At 48.8% G+C, this 20,642-nt stretch overlaps 3 protein-coding genes across 7 annotated transcripts in view; all 3 read left to right on the forward strand.

The window, feature by feature from the left end:
* The window catches only part of LOC125955281 (LIM and SH3 domain protein Lasp), a 41,967-nt gene extending 26,470 nt beyond the window's left edge, over positions 1-15,497 (forward strand). For 4 of the 5 annotated variants that reach the window (XM_049686376.1, XM_049686374.1, XM_049686375.1 and 1 more), the window contains 5 exons: positions 3,281-3,413; positions 4,205-4,340; positions 7,476-8,585; positions 10,322-10,584; positions 13,171-15,497. In XM_049686376.1, the coding sequence (XP_049542333.1) occupies positions 3,281-3,413; positions 4,205-4,340; positions 7,476-8,585; positions 10,322-10,584; positions 13,171-13,350 (1,822 nt within the window). In that variant the 3' untranslated portion in view covers positions 13,351-15,497. The remainder of the gene's footprint in view (positions 1-3,280; positions 3,414-4,204; positions 4,341-7,475; positions 8,586-10,321; positions 10,585-13,170) is intronic. The other variant, XM_049686378.1, reaches the window with a different exon arrangement.
* Positions 15,498-15,912: 415 nt separating this feature from the next.
* On the forward strand, positions 15,913-17,212 carry LOC125955706 (keratin-associated protein 16-1-like). Its single transcript, XM_049686849.1, has 3 exons — positions 15,913-15,937; positions 16,326-16,793; positions 16,863-17,212. The coding sequence occupies exons 1-3, from the start codon at positions 15,913-15,915 to the stop codon at positions 17,210-17,212; spliced, it is 843 nt and encodes a 280-aa protein (XP_049542806.1).
* Positions 17,213-18,752: 1,540 nt separating this feature from the next.
* On the forward strand, positions 18,753-20,014 carry LOC125955707 (uncharacterized). The gene is made up of 3 exons (XM_049686850.1): positions 18,753-18,834; positions 18,920-19,666; positions 19,764-20,014. Exons 1-3 carry the CDS (start codon positions 18,753-18,755, stop codon positions 20,012-20,014), a joined length of 1,080 nt encoding a protein of 359 aa, XP_049542807.1.
* The last annotated feature ends 628 nt before the right edge of the window (positions 20,015-20,642 follow it).

Here is a 20,642-nt window from a genome sequence, read left to right on the forward strand (position 1 = left end):
AAACGTACGATAAAAAAATATATATATAGCTATAAAATATGCTCTTAACATCCGCTGACCAAGTTGCTTTACCTCTCGCTCGCCGTACGGGACCGCAAAATGCTCTCATACCGAATCCCCGTTAGCGCACATCCTTCAGAGCGGCTATTCCGAGATTCGTAACAGTAACCGACTCTTGATGGGTGAGCAAACGAGTGCCCTGGCCTGGGGAAAAAGTGGTGGCGAGGAGGATCCGTTAAATTGATTTGTGCTAAATGATGCTCTCCGCGGGAACTATCCGCGAGGCGAAGCGCTAGAAGAGTGTTGTGGCCAATTCACTCACTTTTCGACGAACTTTTCTACTTCCTCTCGAGCTCGAGCTCGAGCTGATAGTCTGGCCTGTGATGTGTGTTCACGCGCGCGCGTGTGTGTGTGTGTTGATCTATGCTGCCGTTATCCCGTTTACCCCGTCATCAGCTCGGTAATTTATTATTTATTGCTCTTCAGGCGCGCACACAGACACACGCGCGCATCACACGCCTTCTAACGCCCACCAACCATCCGTTCCGTGGGGCTACGGACGGACAGTGTTAGAACCATTTTATGCTCCTCATCACTGCCACCTCCACACACGGTGCTGCTGTACGGTTGGCATTCCATGCACACACATTCGCACTGTGGGCGAGCGCGCGCGCCAGTGTTGCCTCGTATTGCATGATTATTCAATTTATCTCAATTCCTTCGGGGTGGGGTCCCCCCGAATGGTAACCGGCAACCGAGAATCTCTCGCACTCCAAGTCTCACTTTCGCTCCTCCCCCCTCGGACCATCCTCTCCCAGTTCGTTCGTTTCCGTTTTATTCTGACTCCTCCGCAACCATTTGCGCCACACGCTTTCCGGTGTATGGTGTGTGTGGTGTCTGCCAGCCATCCTCGACCGACATCCGACCGACCGGTGGTGCGTCCGTCGGTCTGTCTGTCTGTCTGGCTGGCTGGATGGCGTGTCTGGAAAGGAGGCACAGGCCGGGGGCTCTTCCCTGCTCGGCATCATGTGCATCAGTAAATTGCTTCGTTTTGTGGACCCTAGTGGACCATATCATAGGGAAGAGAAAGGAAGGGTTATGCTCCAGTACTACTCGCGTGCCGATGCAGGAGAACGTCGACGGCGACGACGGGAGCATTGCGTGCTAGTGAATGAATGAGCTTGCATATGCTCGCTACTACCCCAAGAACCGCTCCATCATCCATTCTGACGTTTCGCTGCACCGGGCCGCCCGAGTACTCATCTAAAGCCTCTGCTGCACTTGGCTGGTCCAGGAGATGCGCCAGGCCGATAGGGAGGGAACCTGCCTGCCTGCACCAACGAGGTACGAGACACTGCACGAGCACAAACATTTGCAATGCAGTTCCTCCCTTCCCTGGTTGTGTGTGTTGTTGCATTTACGTTTCGCGTGGACGCAGCACGACGACGACGACGACGACGACGACGACGAAAAATGGGGTTGAACCGAGTGAAGTTTGTGTTCCGAGTCCGAGACTGTTTGCCAACTACACTCCCGGAACGCGGAGGAGAAAGGAGCCTCTCCCACCCCGTGTATTCTCTCTTTCTTTCTTGCTCTCTATCTAGCTTTCTTTCTGTTCTGCTCTCGGTTTCGGTTCCCCCTTTAGGAGGATGCTCGATGCATAAGAATGCGCCGGATTCGTGCGCTTTACGCTCTTCACCGTTCAGCCTGAATGCGGAGGATGCGATTTATGGACAAGAAAACAAGGGAAGGGGGCGACCATTGTACGGCGAGACACCGGAAATGGTTTTCCCTATTTTCACCTACCTTGAATTCCCATTTTCCGGCACCCTTTTCGTCGGAAGCAATGATCGAGCACAATAAGCACTAGCGCGCGCACACATACACACACAGTTGCATTTGATAGAGAATGTGCCAATGGTGTGGCCAAGATTCTATGCTCATTATCTTTGCTACTATCAGCATCAAGTTCTAGCTAAGATTAAAGCGCGCTTGTAAATTGTCTTGAATGAAGTGGAATCGTCGAGGCAGCATCCCCTTTGGTTTTCGAAACAAATTCACGGTGGTGCAGCATCGCGAGCAGATGCTGCCAACGGATGGTCAATTTTACGTTTCATCTCGAGCCTGCTCTTCGAATGAATGGAGCTTCATTCACAGCAACAAAACCAACCGTTTGCGGGGCCTGCCTTCCTTATTAACAATCGTCCGCGCAACATATTTGCATTTTTTTGTGCTCCGAGGGATGCTACCTGTACTTGGGTGGAGAATACAGAGCTTAACGGAATGCGAACGGAGGATGAGTGATATGCGCTGGGGTGAATGATGAACACATGTTTGGATTGTTGGACAGGAGTTTGTGCGTTGAGGGCGCGTTGGAATGATTAGATGCCAAACCAGCCGTGAAAGTGTAAAAACATGTTCCTCTCAATCGGAGAGAGATAGAGAGCGATCATACAAAAAGTTTGCTTTCGATTGTTTAAAGCTGTTTGTTCCTTCGATTTCGTCGAGCGGGACTTTACGCTAATCGATTCCCTAGTTATGTGGACGCCTGCAGGAAAACGGAATTATACTTCACTCCGAAGTTCACGCAGCACGTTCTTACCTCTTACCTACTGTCGCCAAAATGACTGTGTTTGGCTTCCTTTGGCATTCGACCGACTGGCAGGATTGGCAGGCGAGACAACTGCGATGGTTTTGCTTCCCCTCCTTATAATCCCCAGGAGGAGAGACACACATCGTCGCGCCGCATTGCGCCTTTGCAAATCGACCGTATACGGGTATGCGCGCTGTGCCAGAGTGGCCACGGTTGAGCCATGGTTGTGGCAAGTGGTGATGGTGATGATGGTAAGCAAACACTAAATATGGAAACACTCTCGCTCGAGCGGTTCGTTCGCGACCATCATAAACGCAGCGGCAGCAAGACTATGAAGCGCAGGTTCGTGAATCGTGAAGCGATGGTTTCAATTTCCTTGCGGCCAGCATTCCAGCATGCACTCGGAGCAACGGCGGGGATCCTCTGCGTTCGAAGGTATCTTCTTTTCCTTGGCTTCTAGCTATAGGCCTCGTGAGTGTTTGATTGATTGCCGGTGGTGTGTTTGTCATCGTTGCATCGGAATGACATTCTCTTTACGATTCACTCTCTTTTTCTCTCTCTCTCTGCCTGTATAAGGCACCGCCACTAGCACGGCATCATCGTTTGATTACCTCCATCCATATTGTTGGCTTCTCTCCTGCATGTCGTTCTAATGATTGTTTCCCTTTTTTCTTTTGACTCCCACAGACATATTCCAAAAGCCAAAGCGACGACAATCGCCGAAACGCCCGAGTTCAAGCGGATTGCCGAGAATACCAAAATTCAATCGAACGTAAAGTACCACGCTGACTTCGAAAAGCTGAAAGGAAAAGTGACGCAGGTAAGGTTTCTCGTATAAATGTATTCGTTACTGCGCGGTGGCTGAACACAAGCATCAACTGAATCGCTTAGAACGAACCGACGATTGGTGCGGAAACGGGTTCGTCACTTGCTGTATGTGGCACAACCCAGTCGCAAGTCTTTCGTTCGAGAGCAGGTTCGGTGAGCAAAAACCAACAAAAAAAAATGGAAACCGGGTGAAATGAATCAATGGCGCGATAATTACTTTCACTTCCGGCACCCACTGATAAGCGGAGAGCGACTTGTGATCATCTTCTCAAACAATGAAACACACACACACACACACACACACACACACACACACACACCTACACTGTGTCTAATCATCGACGGCAGTAGAAACAATTGCCCGCCATCCGGCACCCGGGGATCGACTTTTACTTGACTTTCTCGGCCTCAACCTCAGTGTACACAACCCCCCGGGCCCCTGCGCGCGCAATTGTGTGTTTGTTCTGTATGATATTTCGGGGACGCCACTGAGCCGCTTGGCTTATCGGATATGCGTCTCTCACTCTTTCTCCTTAATTACTCTACCGAAGCATCACTTACCTGCGATGATCACTCTCGATCTTCGCGTTCGCTCACCGATTTCGTACCCTAATTAATCCGGATCCGGCGTTGCTTGTTGTTGTTACACTCCCTTACCTTGTGTGCGGTTGTTGCTGTTTCACTTTGATATCCGTTTTGTTCATTTCCATTTCCACTATTGTCTCTCTCTCTCTTTCATGTAATCCTCATCCCACACGCGACGGGTTTCGGAATGCTGTAAAGGTCGCCGATGATCCGGAAACGTTGCGAATCAAGCAAAACACGAAAAACATCTCGAACGTCGCGTACCATGGCGATCTACAGAAGAAGGCGGCCATGGAGCGCCAGCGCGAGTGCACCGAGATCATCGACAGCAAGGGTGAGTATAGCCCCACCAAAACGGGGGACAAGATGGGGGTGATAGAGAGACAGGAAGGCGGGAAGAGAGAGGGCATATTGGAGAATTGGAGCACAACACCAGCAGCCTGAAGAGAGTCTGTGTTGCTGTTGATTCTGTTGCCTTGTTTTTGGTGCTGGAGATCGAGGGAGAGACGCCTCACGATATCTTAAGGTGCTGCTACGTGTATTCGTGTATCCCCAATGTTTGTGTGCGTGTGTGTTCGTGTGTCGATCGATGGGTTTTTTGGTACCATTTTCGACGAAAAATGACTTTTCTCCAGATGAATTTCAATGGTGGTGGTGACAGAATGGGTAAGATTGAAATTTTCCTTCCTCCGCTTTGATATGGTGTTTTGGTTTTTAGATAAACTGGTGGTTTACTGCAACGTTCCAATTCTCTACCTTTACGATCGCTCGGAAACACAGCACCGAGCCGCGCTCTAGTGGTGTTTATGTAATTTCGGGTTCCGGGCGGTCAACAAACGTTCCTGCCTTGCCCCCCTTTGATGGACGACGCGACTTGGTTGCATCGCGTGGTTGATGTATTTCCGGCATATTTCATGTTAATGTGTAGCGTCCAATGTCCGTGGCAATTACCAGTTAGTCAGTCAGCCCTTTCGCAATAAAGTGTAGCCGAAAAACATGTGTTCCTCGCTGCGAAGCGGAAGCCAGCAACTGTGGTCAGTGGTGTGTCTCTCAAGCAGCTAGCTGTAACACCGTCACTAATTCATTGGCGAGCTTACCACATACCAATAGAAGAAACACCAGTGAGTTTGTGAGTTGGATCGTGGTTTCATGATCATCATGATGATCCGGAGTGAAAGGCGACTTTGATCGCGTTTGCTGGTCTGCACGACGGACGATTTTTTTTTTACAAACTAATGCCGCCACATCAAAAGGACAGTAGTGTATTGTTGAGGGAATGAGGAACTGGGCTGCTTGGATCTCGCACTCAGAAACACACCCTGTCTTGTCACGTTTTTGAACCAAATCGACTTGAGGTACTCTTCCAGAGACATGACCCCTCCGTGTATAGATCGAGGGGTTCTTGCTTTCTTGTATCAACCCGACCAGCATTGACAGCACTGCTGTTCCTCAACTTCTTCCTTTCGCTTACCACCAGCATACCAACAAAACTTTTGTCGTTTTGTGTCTGCAAAACTCACTCACCCCGGGTGCATCGTGTTGCGGTTCACTGCCTTTGCACTCGCGTCGGTTTATGGATAGCCGTCGTGTGATTGTCGAAGAAGACAACCCCTAGAGAAGGAGGACGGACCGTTCGGGGCACCCTTTCCGACGTCGAAGGCTGGTACAATTGTTCCGAACCAAATGTGTAAGTCAAAAAGTGAGGGGACAAACACACAGCCAGGGTGTTGGTTTCGAACTTTGCGGAAGTTATTGCTCTTTCCCTTCCTAGTTCTGTGTGGTCATGTAGCGCGCTAACTTTTGGGCGGCAAAACGCTGTCCGCTGTTGTAGCACACCCGTATGCAGCAGCAGGTAATGCCTAGCAGCAGCAGAGCACTTCTGATCGCATCGCAGTTTATGATGTGTCTGGTCGAGCGCAGCTTTATTGCTCACTGCAGAGCGGTGCAATCGGCAGGCAGGCTGTGTTCGGCTGTGTGTCGGTTGTAAAATGATGGTACTCGTCGGTTTGGAACCGAGGCTGGCCGGGGGGGATAGTCACCGCGCAAATTGGTAAAAATTGGCGAGAGCAGCAATCAGTTGGGTGTTGCGAGACGTCGTTGTCTGTCTGTAAAACCACCGGTCTTTCATCTCATCGAGCTCGAGTTTTATTGGATGCGAACTCTCAAGGTCTGGGCCTGTTCTGGGCTTTGGCTAATTGCTTGTTTTTGGAACCTGCATCGTTCTTGACCCCCGCTGATGAACGACAAGCGTTGCTCTTTGCACAACGTGCCAGGGTGCTCTGCGATGACTGGCGACTCCTCGTCATTAGCCAGCGACCAGGAAATGAACTGTTTGCCCGCACCGTTTTACCCGGACACATTGGTCCTAGGGAGGTCCATACGCGAACCACCTTCTCTTCTACACCTTACGAATGGTTGTTCTTCTCCCACAACACACCACTCTAGCACCATCGTTTCGGTCTTTTTCGGTAATTGTTTTTAATTTATTCCATAAATTATTATAAACCCCACTGCCTCTATCCGCCTATGCCCACCTCGCGAACAAGAAAGGTCAAAGCCGCTTATTGGTGTCGTTTTTCGGGGAAGGGCCAGGCACAGGGAGAGAACCATTCCTCCTTCCGTGCTCTCGAGTCGAAATGGCACGACGAATGGTGGCACTTTTTCCCACGGGTCTGGGAAAATGACCAAAATGTTCACACCAAAGTGCACGCATCGACGGCTAACGATCGCCGTGAAGAAGTCGAACCGAAAGGCTTCGACCTTAAGATGGTTCTGAGCCCGGGGATCATAAACACCTTCGCACGCACGTATACACACACACACACACACACCCATGGAGAAGAGGTCATTGAGAGAATCTTAAATCATACTTTTGGTTGAGTTGGCCCGCGATAGAATGAGAGTACCGTTAGAATGATCATTAGACGTTAGCAGCTTACTAGCAGAAAGCTGACGTTCCTCGTGTGATCTCTCGATGTAATGTCCAGTATCCAAGATGTATCTATTGGTTTCGGCTCGAAAGATGTACCTATTGTTGATCATGGCTATCTGTGTGTATTCGTTATCTAGTTTTTTTCTCTCCCTTATCTAATTGCTGTATTTTCTTTTTTTTTCGCTTCTATTTTCATCGCTGTCGCCGCACCATTATCACGTGTTACTTGTGTGTACTTCCTTAACATTGTGTGCCCGTGTTTACGTCATCCTGTTATGCTTGTATGGACGCTTGGATATCCTCCCCCATTCAACTCGCTATCTCTCAACCGACCACGTTGCTATACCGCTCTCGTACACACGCTCGCTCGCTCGCTCGCTCATCATTGTCATCATCTACACAAAACGCACCACCAAATGGCGTCACGCGACACAATAAAATCATGTGATCAACACCGCAACATTGACGTTAAATGTACGCGAATGTGGTTTGCCCGGCATACACAATTATACCGCACGCCTACAACACACACGCTAGATAACAACGAGCTCGAATCGGAGTACTTTTCCGAGCAGCTGGCCGCTGAATCATTGCCACACTATCAGCCACCACCGCCACCGCCAGTTGTTGCACCGGCAGCTGCAACATCATCGGCTGGTTCCAGTCCGCAGCATCACCATCAACAGCTAGGGAATAATAATGGTGCAGCGGGGCTATCCGTTGGTGGCCCAACCAATGCCACCTCGCAGCAGGCGCAAATCATCTCGACCGCCAACATTACCAAACACAATCAGGCCAACAACTATCATGCATCACTACAACAACAACAGCAGCAGCAGTATCAGCAGCACGCTGGTATCAACAACAATAAGTCATCCGGTGCCTACCATCAGCAACAGCAGGCTGGTTATCCTGCAGCAGCTCCTGGGTACCATCACCATGCCAGCAACAATGGCGGAAGTGCTGAGCTGGTGCGCCATTCGGTGCTACAGAACTCGCAAACTCCCTCGGGGGGTGGTGGCGGAGGAGCGGCCACACAAAAGTATTACGATCCGTACGAAAACTATGCCCGGCCGAACCCGGCCGCCAATCAGGTGAACAACAATGGCAACAACAACAACCATCTTTATCATCACAGTCAGCAGCAGCAGCAACAGCAACAGCATCTGCATCACCACCATCAGCAGCAAGCTGGTGGTGGCGGTGGAGGTGGGGGATTGAACGATCGTGCCAATGGATCAGCTGCAGGCAGCTACCCATCACACCATCACCAGCAGCAGCATCATGCACAAAGCAACAACCATCACCATCATCAGCAGCAGCAGCAGCATCACCAGCACCAGCAGTCAGTGGCGGCATCGATAGATCCGTACGCTCAGCAGCAGGCTCAGCGGTACAGTGCCAACAATGCTGGTGGTGGTGGTAACCAGTACGGAGCCGCAACTGCCGCGGCGTTGCATGCTCAGCATCAGCAGCAACAGCTGTACCAATACAACAATGGCAATGTTGGCAATGGTAGTGTCGCTGCTGCTGCTGCTGGTGGCAACATTGGTAAAATTGCTGACTACGATCCGCTGACCGATGGACCGCGGAACATGCCACAACCGAATCGCCAGAGCGCCACACTGATCTACAGCTCCGGCAGCAGTAAGTACAAAGAATGTAAACAATGTAGAAAGCGCATAAGCAACGAATCATTTTCACGCAGAGTGTGGTATCGCTTGTTGGTACCCCCCTCTTATCATCATCAAACCAAAGAGGTGCACCTGTGCGGTGCGACCTTCGCTTTCCTTGTCTTGTGTGGAAATGTTTTGGGCCGAGTAGTGAAACAAACAATTTGTGTTCAATGTACGCTTGATTTAGCCTCGGGTCAGCATCCGGTATCATGTTGTGCTGTATTTACACGTTCTAGGAGATGATGTAAGATTCGGTGTTTTGCTGCTTCATTATGGTTAGATTTTATATCCTTTTTCTTTCAGAATAATTAATAGATTAGAAATTGTTTTGCAAAATGTCGAGGTGCGGTTATCTGGGGCCCACTACTATGTATTCGCTTGTTTGCACACGGTTTCGGCCTCGCCTTGGGTTCCGCTGTTGGCATGTTTCGAAGATCACATATTCCATCATCCCCCTCCAGCACACAACTTGCGCCGGAATGTTTTTGGCCGAGATTCGATCGCTCACAAAACAACCACCAGCAGCAGCAGCAGCGCACTATCTTATTAATGCACCGCACGAATGGCGACAGTAATGGAATGTGCTGTTTTGTAAGGGACTGGACTTTCACAGGCTTTTTTTGTTGAAGTTGTTCTGTCGTTTATACTGTTTCATTCCGTCAAAGATGGACTGTCTTGTGTGGTGCTACGGCAGCGGTATCGTTTTTGTTTCTTTTTTATTTATTTATGTTTTTGCACATCCTCCCCAGATTCCCGGAGGGACCCGTTTGTGCATTGTGCGTACGTAATTTGTATGTGTTTTGCAATCGTAAACGATCTTTCAAAGCACATGTAGCGGTCTCGCGATCGCTTATCTTATCGCTCCGATATACCGTTCGACTTTCTTTCGTTTCGGTCTCTCGGACTCTTTTGCCGCTCGTCGTCGACGTGCCTTTAGTGGAGCTCTTGCAGCTCTTATTTGCCGCGCATCATCATTCGCCGTATCGCCCGTGTGTGTGTCGTGGGAACTACTACTGTCACGAAACACTGGTACAGGGCACCGGGAGGTCGGCTCATGCGATGGATGCCTTTTTCATGCAGCCCTGGACTCTTACTCTGCGGCTCTTTCTAGTTGTGTCCACATTTTTGCGCGTAGAACAACTCTTTCTGCGCACTCTCTCCCTAGCGGCAAAGAGTGAGATTTCATTTGAAAAAACGGCAAAGAAAATCGCCTTTCGCAAACAATATCCGCTTCTTTCTCTTAACACGGTCGGGTGTAAGATTTGTGCATCGATAGGAAAGTGGCCAAAGAATGGTAACAGCCACGACGGCGACGACGGCGACCATGGCGAACTTTTCTCAACACCGTAGACGATGATGAATGATGATTGGATGTACGTTTATGCAACCATTGCGCTGGAGTGTGTTGCTTAATGCGCGCGTGTGCTCCTACGAGGTGGTAGAATCTCATTTTCGCGGCCATTTAAATAAGCATATTGGATTTTTTTTGCGGAAATGCAGTGCTGTAAATTGCAATTTATGTGGTAGGTTGAGCACCATTGAGAAACGGGGTCGCATGTTCCTAATGATAATGGGAGTGCATTAGTCTTAATCTAATTGCGCTTTGCTTCAAACCTTCGGCTACTTTCGTCAGCAATACAGAAAGATGTTTTCTATTTTTCTCTTCTACGACATGCATTCTAATTATTTACGTTTGCTTCATTTTAGTGGCATCGAACAATAATCGACGAATTGGTTCGGTGAATGATATTGATCCGGTAAATGGCTACTATGGTTCGGTTGCTGAGAATGCGCAGGCCGCCGCACTGTACCAGCAACAACAGCAGCAACAACAGCTGTATCAACAACAGCAGCAGCAACAGCAACACCGACAATCGCAACAACAACAACAGCAACCACAGTACATCCAGCCACCGCAGCAGTATGCCGCTCCTGCTTCGAATGCGTCCGCCAAATCGATGGGCAAAGTGGTAAGTTATTACTAGATGGTCAGCACCGCTTTGTTTGATTCTTGAAGAACCTTGTATAAATAAAAATGCTTGGGACCATAAACGATGATATAACAGAAGGACGGAACGTTTTGTAAGCTGCAAAATAAATTAAATTTTATTATACTCGTATGATGAAGTTGATGGTACCCGTTCGTTTGCCCCTTTTGCGAGAAGGGTTTACAGTTGATAGGGGAAGCATGGTGGCGATGGGTATCTTATGTAAGGCACATCGATCGGTTCGGGAGTTTGGCTTGTGGTAACCGGCAATTCTATGTAGGCCTGATCTTTGTGCACTTCGTCCAAGGTAGACTGACACTGCTGTGGGACGAATTGGTAAGGCACGTTCACAAGTTGATCGCTAGGGTGATAGTACGGATGTTCGTATTGAGGTGATTGAGTATTTGCTACAGTAACGCTTGTTGGTGCTGGTGTGGTGACAGTATGAAGAGAGGGTAGTTGGTGTGGAGCTATGATGTAGGGGTCCTTTGGTTGGTTGTACGTCGCTTCTAGGTAGTGCGGCTTTACTGTATGTTTCTCACACGGTGCAGGAGTATAACGGATCGGATTTCCAAGCCCAGGAGTAGGATAATAGACTACGGGTTTCTGTTGGTTAACAATGCTATAAGAGCATTGCTTCAGTGCCGGGATAGAGTAGTAGGGTTGATCTTTCTGCGCCGATGCGACAGATGGGACAGGAGAGTGCTGTACCGGATGCTTGGTTTCTACGGAATGGGGACATGGACTTTTACCGCATCCACAACCTGTTGGTGGTGCCGGCTGTGCGATATGGGGACAAGGGACTCTACCGCATCCACAACCTGTTGGTAATGCCGGCTTAGCAACATGGGGACAAGGGATTCTACCGCATCCACACCCTATCGGAAGGGCAGGCTGTGCGACATGAGGACATGGACTTTTCCCACAACCACACCCTGTATTAAAGGAGGAGGGTATTAAATAAGGTGCAACAGGAGGTGGAACGGTAGGTTTGGGGGTTGTCGGTACAGTAGGTGTGGTCGTCGGTACAGTAGGTTTGTGTTCTATCGTATACAGACACGGGCGGCACTTGCGGCAATTGCAACTAGCCGAGTGTGGTGTTTCGCACGGCTCATAATGATCCGAATAGGCATTCGTCTTCGATGCTGCAACATGAGGCCTCTTGCAATGGCTGCAATAGATGATTTTCGGGGATTCGGTGACGGTCTCGGGTATATATGCTGGCTTGACCTTCGGGCACATTTCCTTCCGTATGCAGGTTGCGTTATGTTTGACATACCCCTCCTGACAGACGCAGGCCGGTTCACCGTATCTCTCCGAGATGCAGATCACATTGCTACAATCGTTAGCACACGTTGGTTCGCAGCAGGGCGCATGCGATCTTAGGGTGGCGTACGGTCCACACGTAGGGCACTGATCGACGCGAATACACTTGCCTTTGTGGCGACGGTAGCCCTTCCTGCAAACGCACGTCGGTTGATCGATGTAGCGCGTATGGTAGACGCTGCTGGAGCAATCGTTGGTACAGGTCGGTTCACAGTTCGGTGGCGATGGTAGTAGCTCCTCGTTCGGTCCACATTCGCATGGCGTCGGTGGCTTCCGTGGGCATTTCGATCGGTGAATGCATTTGCCCCTATGTCTTACGTAGCCGGGTGCACAGACACACGTTTTCCGGCGGACGATCTCGACCGGACAGGAGGCCTTCGAGCAATCGTTGTCACACGTTGGCTCACAGCACGGTACTGTACACTGCAGGATCTCGTGCTTCCGACAAACTAGTTCTGTTCGGGAAGAAGTTGATTGGATGTTTACAAAAAAAAAGTCGCAGCAGTTCCGCTAACCAGTCCGGAATCCCCCGTACTTACCGTAACCACCGGTCAGTGGCAGTGTCTTGTAGTGCGGTCCTGATGATCGGGAAGCGCCGAGAGCGCGATCGAACCCCAGTTGCAGCAGAAGCAGGGGCAGCACGACCCGTCCAATGCTGCTGCTCCCGAAGGAACGGTACACTTTCATCTCGCCGAATGCTCTTTCTTCTACCTTTACCTCACAACCCTCCAATCAGCACTGCCAGCTGTACAGCAGTGACCGTCACTAGCGGATGCACGTACCATTTTATAGCAAACAATGAGGACGATTAAGCTGGATAATGCTGTCTACAGCATGGTGTTCTAGCGGCGCATAGAATAGAACCATTTTCTTTCTTACAATTTGTGGTGCTTTTGCTTTAGAAGCACGTCGCTTTAGTTCTGCACGGCTGTTATCATTACTCTTTGGGGAGTCCCCACCGCAATTTCGATAGCTACCACCATCACCACCGGGGTTGTTGGTATGTTACGTACGACGAGCAGCCTGACAAATAGTCTAAATCGCTGAGGGTTTTCGCTGTTAAAGCAACTTATCATTAAATGGCAGTTGGTCACGTTTTAGGGAAATGCCATACTATCGACGGACGAGTCAACAACTACCTAGCCGTAGGCTGGTTCTTATTCTAGCGCTAATAACTACATTTGAGAAATTTGATTCCCATTCTAATGGTAGTTTTTGGTTTTCTCTCCTTTTTCTTTGTAGCGCGTGTACCGAGCACTGTACGACTACGAGGCCCAGGACAGTGACGAGGTTGGGTTCAGCGAGGGTGATCTGATCATCGAGGTTAATTCGATCGATGCCGGTTGGATGACGGGACGCGTTGAACGCACCGGCCTGACCGGAATGCTGCCAGCGAACTACGTCGAGCTGATGAAGATCTAGACACACTCCCCGTGTGTAGCTGGTGAACTGAAGCTGGATTACTCTGTGTCACACTACTCCTACAGCTGGCGTTGTCCTCAGGCGTGAAGCGATCGTCAGCAGCAAAATCGATACAATCACCGTAGATGCGTGGATTTTGATTTAATCCTTGTTTGGTTTCAAAAGTCGAAATTCTAATCCCATTTCTAAATCGAATGTGCGTGCGAAAATGTGCGTGCGAAAATGTGCGTTTAAAGCAAGTTGTCGGTAATGGTGTAAACAAATAATTTTCTTTTGTTTGTTCGCTTGCATAAATGCAACCCAAATTCCTTGTAACAATACGTAATGTGCGATGGCCGTATAGTTCCGTTGTTGTAGCGTTGCTTCTTGATCGTCTAATGTGGGTTTAGCTACCGGCACGCTCTACACATCCCCTCCAGAGTGAAGATGCTATACGTATCGCTATTTATCAAGAAAGGAGGAAACTACAATCAATCGAAACAGCAGTTGATAGCCGACGAAGAGAGACGGCTACACCGCTTACGCGATGGTGTAACGTTCGTTGGTTTTAATTTAATTTCTTTTTTGTTATCTGTTTTTAATTAATATTAATATCTATGCGTATTTACTATCTATAATATTGTACCGAAACACCGGAACAGAACGCAAAACGAAAGCACAGAAAAGCAAAAATATCGCTGTAATCAGGAAGTTATCACAACGAGAGATAGTGCTTACCCAAGGGTTCCATTTTCTGGTGTGGTGCTTAGTTTGTTTATGAGATGGAAAGCAAAACCGAGGGGCAGTCCGACAAACACATAACAAGGAATAGGACATAGTTTATCATGAAAACTGGAAGGCATCATGAATGGAAAAAGGGCACTAGGCCGTTCTTCCGCGGCGGAGGTTTTATCCTCTTATTCGACGCATGCGTCAGGTGCTGTAAGTGTCGTGCGTCATTATGCGCAACGATTCTTGGAATACTAGGAAGCAGCTAGGAAGGAAGAGGCAGTAGATTTTTTGTAATATTTGTACCGAGTAGTGTATCGCATGCATTTTTTATACAAAACCCTGTAACGATGAAGGTCAGCAAAAACCGAACCACATCCCGTTCGATTCCGCGCCATCATCCGCATGCCTTTCCATTGTTGTAAACATTAAAATGTGCCTGTAACAGTAAGCCGGAACTGGAGAGACGGGTTTTTGCTGCTCTTGATGGCACATACCGCTAGTAATTGTACCCTTCCCCAACAGCAGCGCATGTTAGGAGTCCCTTGCCAGTCGGCATGAGACCGAAAAAAAAACCGTAGACGACAAGTGTATACAAACAGCGTTATCGATAAGCAGGCATTACGCGCATAATCAATGTTAGACGATTTAGAAAAGAAGTGCGAGCCGAAGTATACGCAGATAAGCCTGTTTTCGTATTTCCTGGGCGAATATAGGGCAGGATTACGATAGACAAACGAAGTGGAAATCGGTGGAATTTTTGTAGCATTGTGGTGGTAGTAGTAGTAGTTGTAGAAAGTGGATGGAAAGTGTGCTTCCTTAAACGAAACGGAATCCAATTGAAGTGCGGTATAGTTCTCGCCCTTCTCTCGACCAACGAGAAGGTCGAAGAAGTGCAGTTCTAAGAAGTATATACAGATATATATACAAAATATATACATATAGATATAGATACAAGGACATCATCAATACACCACATTGCGCCTTAGTATATAGAGCCGATCGGAGCTGACCTTCTTCCCTTTTTGTCTCGATGCTCTATACCAACACGTGCTTTATCCGGTTGACTTGAACCTCTCTACTTAGCCACAACCAACCGGAACTAGCGGATGCCTACCGTGATGAGATGTACCGAGACAGCCCGTCAGAAGAACCTGTTGTCGTTGTGGATGCGGAGAAAGTTGAAGATGCAAAACGCGCGAGCCTCGAAGGTGCAACAGTAATCTGTCCCCGTTTGCCCTGTTACAATTCCGTTACTGATGATATCCGTTTTTTGTTTTCTAATGTAAAGTGAGTAGTGTATAGCGGCAGGCAAGAGTAGCAGTAGTAGAGAGTAACTAAACTATTTCTTAATAAAGTCATCGTAATCCTTGGAGGAAAAATGGACGTGGGAAATCAAGCTAACGGAATGGAAAGAATAAATGGAATGATGAACCTTAGATCTGTTGTTCTGATGATTATTATTGGCCTGATGCTAATGGATGCGGGAATGCAATGTTGAAAATTGTGCTGTTGACCAAACTGCGTTATGGCTTCGGTTTCCAAAAAAGGAAAATCTGTAGAACCGTGCTACACCACTGGCTCATTGTTATGAATGACAACCGAACTGATAAACACAATATCACCCTCGTTGAAGCAGAAGTAGAACGTGCAACAATTCAACATCGCCTACGAGTGTTGTACGCGACCGTTTGTTGTGCCGTATCAAATGTAAAGATAACCTTGAATAGGACTTTGAACATGCAGCAGCGGCGAGAGTTGGTCCAAGAAATGCTTTCAAACATTCCAGGACTATCGAGCAGAAGATTTGGTGCAAGGGCTTTCTTCTGGATCAACGTCACGATCCACCGCAACATGGCCAACAGTGGAGATCGTGCTGGTTAGCATAAATAGCTGGTGCGCTTCTAGCACGCTTTAATCGCGGTTGCGTATCGCGTTGCGGTGGCACACCACCGACGCTGCCCCTGGTTTCTATGGACAGGGACGTATAAATTGTGAATGAAATCGAAAAAGTTGTAACATTGAAGTGCATCGGAGGGAACTGCTGGTTACGAAGGCTTGTCGCTGAAGGTTTCTGAGGTCCCGTTTTTGTTGGCCAACCGGCTAGCTACAATGATTACGATGCGGATCAGAGTGGCGCTAGGGATCGTGCTGATCCTTGGGGGATCTACATTCGCGGCGAGTCCACCGCTTGCGGTAAAATATGGTAAATGCTGGCGCATGGAAGGAAATTCGCTTTTTTTGACGGCTCGAGTGCCATTTCTTAGATTCTTGTCCCCCGTTCGAGACGCTACACCATTCGAAACCGTACTGTGAACCAACCTGCGTCCAGGATTGTTCGCAAACGCCGCCTCGTAACCAGTTTCTCATCTACGATCCAACGTGCGTCTGCCTGGAAGGATACGTACGGCACAAAGGAGCGTGTATACTGAAGCAGCAATGTCCGCCGTCAGAACACCCACAAGAACCTTGTGAAATAAAAGTTCATCGTGCCCCTAGGATCACGAAGTTACTGTGCCAGCCGAAGCCGAAGCCACCGTGCAGCAAACCAAAGCAATATCCACCTTGCCGGACAATCCTACTTCGTCGGATCCTAAAGACCAAGCAACCGAAACCGTGCCAAAATGTAACGGTGCCTCCATGTAAACCGACGACACCAGTGCCTTGTAAGCCCACGACTAAACTGTATCTACCACCAACCACTAAGCCACCGCCGCCACCACCAGCACCACCAAGTAATGTCTCAATAGTATTCGCACTATTTCTATTTACTCAACGGTTGCTACTTTCAATAATCGTTTCAGAACAATGCTCGGCCTGCGAACGGTTAGTCGTAGTGGCACCTTGCTGTGAGCCGACCTGCGAGAATGATTGCTCCAGCGTATCCTCCTGCCCAGTGGTGCTTGTCGCATCGCAACCTACCTGCGCCTGCCAGCCCGGACTTGTTCGACACCAAGGACACTGCATCGAACCGGCGGCTTGCCCAAGAAGTGTATCGAGATATCAATTATACGCGCCCGTCGGTACGGTGTGCGCTCGATGTTCCGGAAACACGATCCAGCACGGTCACCATCCAGCGATAATCTCTGCTGTACCAGCGGAATGTAACGAGGACCACTATCCTTCGTATCTGCCGGAAGATGCTGTGTGCTAGACGAAAAGCGGACCATCGACAGTGACCGTAAAATGGCCCAAAAATAAATGGAAAATAACTTCAGTAAAAAATTAAAATGATTTTTTGGAATTCAGTATCCATCCCTTCACAACAGGATTGCTCTTTTTATCGAAAGTTTTCCGCTGACTAATGGTACGGCCGATCGATCGATCGATTAGTCTCTGGTGATCGATCGCGGTTGGTTGGAAAATCTTCTGCCCCTCTTCGCAAGAGTGCTACGTTGAAAATATTTTCTACTTTTTAGTTAATTAACAATGGAATCTTAAGAATTACTGCGAACTAATAACTGTTGAAGACTGATTCTCTTATGATCAGTAATAATAGGTTATTCCTTACCGCCTCTTTATCACAGAGTGAGAAAGCTGATGATGATGATAACTAATGCGATCCAGAGAACATACCTTTGAACAGATGAAGAAGATCACGTGAGATGCTCTGTTTGACGAGATATCACATAACGATGCTGCATATCCTACAGACGCTTTACTATGAACTATCGCAAAGAAATGTTTTGAGTAGTTAAACGTACGGGCAACTACGGGCAGTTATTCAGCTTCCAGTTGGCCTGTAAAAGCGTATAGAAATTGTACCCAGACTCACAACACGACAACGCAGGACCACGGACGAAGAAGGACTACTAGCCTCTTGTAGGATAAGACTACTGAATACAATACACAGATAAGCAAAAATAATAATGTACTTCATCTCACGTCCGAACGACTAGCATCTGGACCATTAATCTCAAGAGCTTGGTCAGCTCGTTGTTAATGATGTTTGTTGTAACACCAAGAGAGTGGTGTTACAGGTGAAGGAAGAGAACATACATCAGTCTTGTAGTAGGTGCCACAGAGAGAACACATTGTACAGTTACCCGGAGCATCTCCTATTTGTCTCCATGGGAGGCACGTTTTGTACTTATTGTTATATCCCTGCTATCAGCGACGCTGGGAGCGCCGAGTGTACTGGAAGCCTGGCGACGAGGGAATCGGTTTTTTGCCCAAAAAACTTCCCCAGCCTAATCATGTTGTACCTCCCGCAAACGGTGCATTCCGCGCAAGGGCGCACGCTGCGGAACGTTCCCCCTTGGAAGATAGGCCACTGCCCAGCGCGTGTTTGGTAGTGGCCGGCTTTCAGTGCCCACGCCACGCACGATCGAACGGGACAGGAAGCGGCCTTTGGCATGGCACGCTTTGAATGTGCGTGGTATCGTGCGGGGCTGGTTGCGAGCCCCTGTTTTTTGTGTGTCATCGAAAGGCTATGATTGCTGGGATTGCTTCAAACACCATTTATACCGGGATCGTGCTGGAATGGAAATAAAACGATGGCAGCTTGCTTGGATGTGGGGTATGGTGCTATCGTGTTCACCTGAGGAGTAGGTGTTGTTGGCAGTGTGGGTGGGGCGGGGACAGTGTGTATCGGGACGGGTTGGTGGTATAAAACACGGGCGGAACTGGCAGGATAGTATCATTCGGCTTTGCATTGGCCAGCCGGTAACGTAGGAAGAAAGCAAAGAGAAACCATGAAGCTGTACATCGCCGCACCGTTGGCGATCGTGCTGATCATCGCTGCTGGGGCGGAAGCCGGAAGGCGAGACGACCACAGTTAGTAGAGACGCGGAGTACGAAGGACGAGACTGCACGGATCAATATTGAACTTTTTTTTATATCGTGTCCCATTCTCCTTTAGCCAATGAATGTGGCGAGCACGAGGTAATAGTGCCATCGCCGCCAGCGTGTGAGGATACGTGCGACTACGAGTGCGATAAGGATAAATACAGTTGTACCAACGTAGTGTACAAACCGACCTGCGTCTGCTTGAAGGGATTCGTGCGCCTGCACGGCAAATGTGTGCCAAAGTCGCACTGTCCGCCAAGGTGCGAATCGGAGTCTTACGAGCATGGTGAACGGCCGTACTACCGCAAACAGGAACCGGAACGGTGCCCCTGTGGAAAGACACCCATCACGTACGAAGACGACAGCTACGAGTCGGAAGAGGTGCTGCCGTGCGGTTGCCATAAACCAACTTACCGTACCTACGAGAAGCCAGAGCCAAAGCACAAGAAGCCCGAACCATGTTACGAAAAGCCGGAACCGTACCATCACAAACCTGAAACATACAAGCACAAGCCAGAACCATGCTATGAAAAGCCGGAACACTACAAGCCAAAGCCAGAACCATGCTATGAAAAGCCGGAACACTACAAGCCAAAGCCAGAACCATGCTATGAAAAGCCGGAACACTACAAGCCGAAACCGGAACCGTGCTATGAAAAGCCGGAACACTACAAGCCGAAACCGGAACCGTGCCATCCCAAACCGGAACCGTGCCATCCCAAACCGGAACCGTGCCATCCCAAACCGGAACCGTGTCATCCCAAACCGGAACCAACCACCACGACTCCTGCGCCACCGCCCAAAACCACACCTGAACCAAGTGAGAACGTTCGTTCCACTGGCCGGATCGCGATGGATCGTACGTGTGGCCCGTTGCTAATGTTGTGTCTGCACTCTTTTTTATTGCTTCTTTTCAGAGAAATGCTGTGCCTGTGAGCATCTGGTCCTGGCGCGTCCCTGCTGTGAACCGACGTGCGACAACGACTGCTCGGCGGTTAACTGCCCGCTGCTGCTGGTGCCCGAACCAACTTGCGCCTGTCTGCCCGGATACGTGCGTTACAATGGACACTGCATCACGCAGGCATCCTGCCCTCGCAGCGTGTCCCGCTATCAGCTGGTGGTTCCGAAGACCGCTGCCTGCCAGCACCAGTACGTGTACGCCGTTTAGAATCCGCGAGGTCGACCCGGAACAATACTCCAACAATGTAACAGGACGAGTGGCCAATTGATAATAAAAACGCCAAAGCGCATTGCAAACTAGCTAATCGATGTACCAATAATTGTTTACATGGGTTTGGAAGCGGTTCTCGGATCGGAAAAATTGCTTTCCGTAGGTTCTTCTAGTGATGGCTTGCTCGTGATCACAGGAGTCTAGTGTGATGAGAAAAATTTTGTACTCCTACAGCCATTTTTGTACTTTTTCATTTGTGCAGATCCATGATAATCATGATGCTTACGGTGGCGCCTTTAATCACTTACTGAAGTTTCTTTGATGCTTCTCCATATCTCCATAACAGAGTCGTCTACTACAGTTCTGCTGCACAGTATTATAAAAGTTAATTCATTCTATTGCTTGGTCGTTTATTAGGACTTTACAAACACAGTTCTAGGGTCAATAATGCATATCTAAGCTTCACGTAATTCCCTTAGCTTGACTGATTTGCACATTCTTCCACTGCATCCTCCTTCGAAAGACAAACCATATCAACTCAATTACTGTAGTAATGCTAAACATTTTCAGATACCTGAGAATTCCTTCAGCTGTGCATCGTTCACAAGCATGTAGTGTTCAGCTT

Source organism: Anopheles darlingi, chromosome 3 (genome assembly GCF_943734745.1).
Source record: "Anopheles darlingi chromosome 3, idAnoDarlMG_H_01, whole genome shotgun sequence".
Taxonomy (NCBI): domain Eukaryota; kingdom Metazoa; phylum Arthropoda; class Insecta; order Diptera; family Culicidae; genus Anopheles; species Anopheles darlingi.

Excerpts from the sequence above, each read along its gene's own strand:
- LOC125955707 (XM_049686850.1), top strand. The coding sequence starts at position 18,753 with ATGAAGCTGTACATCGCCGCACCGTTGGCGATCGTGCTGATCATCGCT. Across the intron at positions 18,835-18,919 it reads CGGAAGGCGAGACGACCACA|CCAATGAATGTGGCGAGCAC; the intron begins GTTAGTAGAGAC and ends ATTCTCCTTTAG. Across the intron at positions 19,667-19,763 it reads CAAAACCACACCTGAACCAA|AGAAATGCTGTGCCTGTGAG; the intron begins GTGAGAACGTTC and ends GCTTCTTTTCAG.
- LOC125955706 (XM_049686849.1), top strand. The coding sequence starts at position 15,913 with ATGGCCAACAGTGGAGATCGTGCTG. Across the intron at positions 15,938-16,325 it reads CAACAGTGGAGATCGTGCTG|ATTCTTGTCCCCCGTTCGAG; the intron begins GTTAGCATAAAT and ends GCCATTTCTTAG. Across the intron at positions 16,794-16,862 it reads GCCACCACCAGCACCACCAA|AACAATGCTCGGCCTGCGAA; the intron begins GTAATGTCTCAA and ends TAATCGTTTCAG.